Source organism: Palaemon carinicauda, chromosome 30, assembly GCF_036898095.1.
Source record: "Palaemon carinicauda isolate YSFRI2023 chromosome 30, ASM3689809v2, whole genome shotgun sequence".
Taxonomy (NCBI): Eukaryota; Metazoa; Arthropoda; class Malacostraca; order Decapoda; family Palaemonidae; genus Palaemon; species Palaemon carinicauda.
The window spans coordinates 89,533,618-89,538,617 of NC_090754.1; the positions used below are offsets into that span (position 1 = coordinate 89,533,618).

At 32.9% G+C, this 5,000-nt stretch overlaps 1 protein-coding gene across 1 annotated transcript in view; it reads left to right on the forward strand.

Annotated features, from left to right (window-relative positions):
- LOC137623343 (uncharacterized) overlaps window positions 1-5,000 on the forward strand; it is a 1,305,328-nt gene that overhangs the window by 1,117,205 nt on the left and 183,123 nt on the right. The window contains 1 exon segment of the mRNA XM_068354157.1: window positions 435-556. Within this exon segment, the coding sequence (XP_068210258.1) occupies window positions 435-556 (122 nt within the window).

Genomic DNA, 5,000 nt, shown 5'->3' on the forward strand with positions numbered 1-5,000 from the left:
GCTAGCCTTCTTACTCCCTTTTAAATATATTAAATTTAAAGTGTTTCATTGTCAGGCTGTTTATTAATTTCGTTTTTTTCTAATCTTAAAGCTATTGATAGTTTATTAAGCGTACTCCAATCGGCATCAATGACCACTGATGTTATGATTCTCTCTCTCTCTCTCTCTCTCTCTCTCTCTCTCTCTCTCTCTCTCTCTCTCTCTCTCTCTCTCTCTCTCGATAATTACTAATATGGAATGTCTGTTATATAATTTGAAGATAAACCTGTGTAAATAGTTAATGCCTAATCCATATTATTATTTTATAGCTGTACTGTACATACTTTATTTTGAATGCTGTTGCTTTTTCGTATTCAGGAGCTCTGTTAGTCCAGTGCCTCCTTTGCTTTGCAATCTGTATTATAAAATTACCCATTTTTCCCTGTCCTCCGCAGAGAATGTCCTTGAGTGAAGAGGAGGTAGAGGAGGAGAGCACCTGTGACACTGAAATGGCGGTGTCTAGCGACCATGTGATTTATGCTCCTAAACCTACTTATGACCAGCTCGATCAGTACAGGTGAGTTTGATGGTATTTCCCTTTTCCTGTGAGACCGGTGGAGAAACATGAATGTTTATTTTCTTATTCCTCTGATCTTCATAATCGGGTAGTTGAATCAGTAGAACTTCAGAAGTCAAAGTTGGAGCAAATGTTTTGATGTTGACCAGGCTGACATGAGTCTTTTTATAGTTTTTATATGACAAATCTATTTTGACGTTGTTAATAGTTTATATAGGACATATCTGTTTTGACGCTGTTACTTTTCTTAGAATGACATATTGTTAATTTATTCTCATCATTTATATATTTCCTAATTTCCTTTCCTCACTGGGCTATTTTTTTCTCTGTTGGAGCCCTTGGGCTTATAGCATCTTGCTTTTCCAACTAGGGTTGTAGCTTGGCTAGTAATAATAATAATAATAATATGAATATGAATATGTGTGCGTGCATGTATATATAACAACCGTATCTGTTTCTTTGCGGTGTTTGTACAAGCTTTCTCAAAAGCTGAATTACGATATATGATGTGAATGAAAACATTCACGCTTGCTTGGGTATCAGTTGAGATTTGATGATATAGCATCGTGATAACCCATGTCTTCCATGAATCATTCAGATATTTGATTTTTACGAACATTCAAACATAAGAAAGAAAACGGAAGGTTATTTGATAATAAGAATGAAGTTTGTCTTGTAATTTCTATAACGGAAGGTGATTTGATATTAAGAATTAAGTTTGTCTTACAATTTCTATATATTTACTTTAAATGTTATTATTAGCTGTAATGTACGTATTTTTCCTCATTGATATATTAGGGACAATTCTGTAAGAATCGAACTTGACTCATGGCGCTTGTTAATCTCTTCCCTTTTAATAATAATCGAGATTAAAGTTTTCCGTCTACGTTCTTCGGCCTTGCGTAAGGTCTGGGTAACATAGTGTGAAGTAAATTATAAGATTGCGTTAATTATGAGGACATCGAACCTATTTACTGCTATTGAAATTGTTTTTAACAATTTAAACGATGACATCCGATCTTTGAAGAATCGAAAACCTGTTTTTCTCGAGTCTTGCGTTGCTACGAAGGTATCCGAAAAAAAAGGTCCTTGGATTTTTCTATCACTCTCCTTAGTGGGAGTTCTGTAATTATTATTATTATTATTATTATTATTATTATTATTATTATTATTATTATTAAAGTTATTGTTATTATTATTGTTATTATTATTATTATTATTATGATTATTATTGTTGTTGTTGTTATTATTATTAATATTATTAAAATTATTGTTATTATTATTATTATTATTATTATTATTATTATTATTATTATTATTGATTTTAAAATTATTATTATTATTATTATTGATTTTAAAATTATTATTATTATTAAAGATAGATAAAGGACCTTCACATAACCCGGATTGATATTGTCTTTATACTGAACTTCAATCTAATTAATTGCATATTCCTATAAACTAGGTTCTATTATTTATTACACAATTGTCTATCCAAAATAAACTAAACATAACAGTTATCGTTTTTTCCCCAGTCACTTGATATTAGTTTAAAACTGTTAAAAAGTACAATACAAGACTTTATGCTCAAATCATGTCGTTTTGTATTGAATAAAAAACATCACAATTTAGATTCAGCTCAACAACATCGAGCAAAGATTTCTATCTATAAACGTAAAAACCCTTTTTAGTCGCATCTCACAGGATACATACTAATGAAAAGCAAGGGCTGATGAACACTATCCCAAAACTAGAAGATTTATTCCAGTCGCGATCAAATTGTGGATCGATCAAAACAGGCAGTTAAATCGTTGGAAATTCAAAAGCTCACACTTGCAGCCAAATCACATGTTGAACTGGCTGTCATAAATCTCTTTTTAAAGTTTATGCATGAAATATCCAATGTTACTGTTCTTAGAATATTCTATTTAAATTGTTCATTACTTCTCTTGTAGCTTATTTCTTTCCTTATTTCCCTTCCTCACTGGGATATTTTTCACTGTTGGAGCCCTTGGGGCGTACAGTATAGCGTCCTGCTTTTCAAACTACGGTTTCAACTAATAATAATAATAATAATAATGATAATGATAATAATAATAATAATAATTTTCATTATTTTGATCAAGGACATGAGACCGAAATTGAATCATGGAAAGCAGAGTTTTTGGTAAACGAAATGAGATTATGAAAAGTAAAATGCCATTTTCTCTACTCTCCGAGATGTTTTGGACGTCCGACTCTGACAACTCGGTTTACTATAAAATGTGCGACAAAGGTCTTTTCCTCATAGATAGGAATCATGTTAACCATTACCGTGTCTCATTTTCTTATGGGCAATATACACTCGTTCTTTTTGGGGTCAGGAAGAATTATTTTAACCACATGGCAGTAGTTCGCTTAATCCTTTGGTATTCAATTCTTACGATTCGTTTATTCATTGTGGCTGTGTTGGGGTCAGTGCAATTTCCCTTTAATGAAGCCATTATTATTATTATTATTATTATTATTATTATTATTATTAGCCAAGCTACATCCCTAGTTGGAAAAGCAAGATGCTATAAGCCCAAGGGCTTCAATAGGAAAAAAATAGCCCAGTGAGGAAAGGAAATAGATAAATGATGGGAACAAACAAAGAATAAATCATAGTTGGAAAAGCAAGATGATATAAGCCCAAGGGCTCCAATAGGGAAAAATAGCCCAGTGAGGAAAGGAAAGAAGGAAATAGATAAATGATGGGAGCAAACTAACAATAAATCATAGGTGGAAAAGCAAGATGCTACAAGCCCAAGGGGTCCAATAGGGAAAATAGCCCAGTGAGGAAAGGAAATAAGGAAATAAATAAATGATGGGAACAAACTAACAATAAATCATAGTTGGAAAAGCAAGATGCTACAAGCCCAAGGGCTCCAATAGGGAAAAATAGCCCAGTGAGGAAAGGAAATAAGGAAATAGATAAATGATGGGAGCAAACTAACAATAAATCATAGTTGGAAAAGCAAGATGCTATAAGCCCAAGGGCTCCAATAGGGAAAAATAGCCCAGTGAGGAAAGGAAATAAGGAAATGAATAAATGATGGGAACAAACTAACAATAAATCATAGTTGGAAAAGCAAGATGCTATAAGCCCAAGGGCTCCAACAGGGAAAAATAGCCCAGTGACGAAAGGAAATAAGGAAATAAATAAATGATGGGAACAAACTAACAATAAATCATTCTAAAACCAGTAACAGCGTTAAAACAGATATGTCCTATATAAACTATAAAAAGACTTATGTCAGCCTGTTCAACATAAAAACATTATAAAGGCAATTGTGCTGCTGATGGTGGTAATTGGTAGCTAATTAATCTCAATAGCCCTGGTGGTTGGGGGGGGGGGTTGGAGGAGAAAGCCGTGTAAACGTCAATTGGAGACGTAGTTTGTGTAAGAAAAGGGACGTCATCAATATCCCGGGAACAGTATAAAAGACTGGTGTACGCGACCCGTCAAAAATGTCTGCTAAATAAATCTTTAGTGTCCCAGGAACAGTATACAAGACCATAGTCAATTCTTTTTGATGAGGCAGATTTGCACCGACTCGCAGGGGTGCCCTTTTAGCTCTGAAAAGTTTCCTGATCGCTGATTGGTTAGACAAGATAATTCTAACCACTCAGATAGCAGGAAACTTTTCTGCGCTAAAAGGGCACCGCTGCGAGTCGGTGCAAATGCGCCTTATTGAAAAAGATTGGGTATAGTGTACGCGAGCCATCAAAAATGATCGCCAGAGGATTGGCGTATATATACACACACACGCACACATACATACATATATATATATATTATATATATATATATATATATATATATATATATATATATATATATATATATATATATATAAACAAATGCAGCCGTTTCTAGTCCACTGCAGAACAAAGGCCTCACACATGTCAATTCAATTCTGGTGTTTGGCCAATTTTCATTACCACAGTGGTCAGTGCGGATTGGTGATGGTGGGAGATTTTCGTCTGATCGCTCAGAGTAAACCAACATAGTATGGGTGGCCCTGACACGTACCGCCTTGTTGATCATGACGATACGCAAAACCCTTTCATCACGTTGAGGTATCCCCACTCAGAATGGATATATATATATATATATATATATATATATATATATATATATATATATAAATATATATATATATATATATATATATATATATATATATATATATATATATATATATATATTTATTTATATATGTGCGCGTATATATATATATATATATATATATATATATATATATATATATATATATATATATATATATATATATATATATATATATATATAGAGAGAGAGAGAGAGAGAGAGAGAGAGAGAGAGAGAGAGAGAGAGAGAGAGAGAGAGAGAGAGAGATTAATGGGACGATACCAAAATTTACAACGATTCCGGTACCGTACT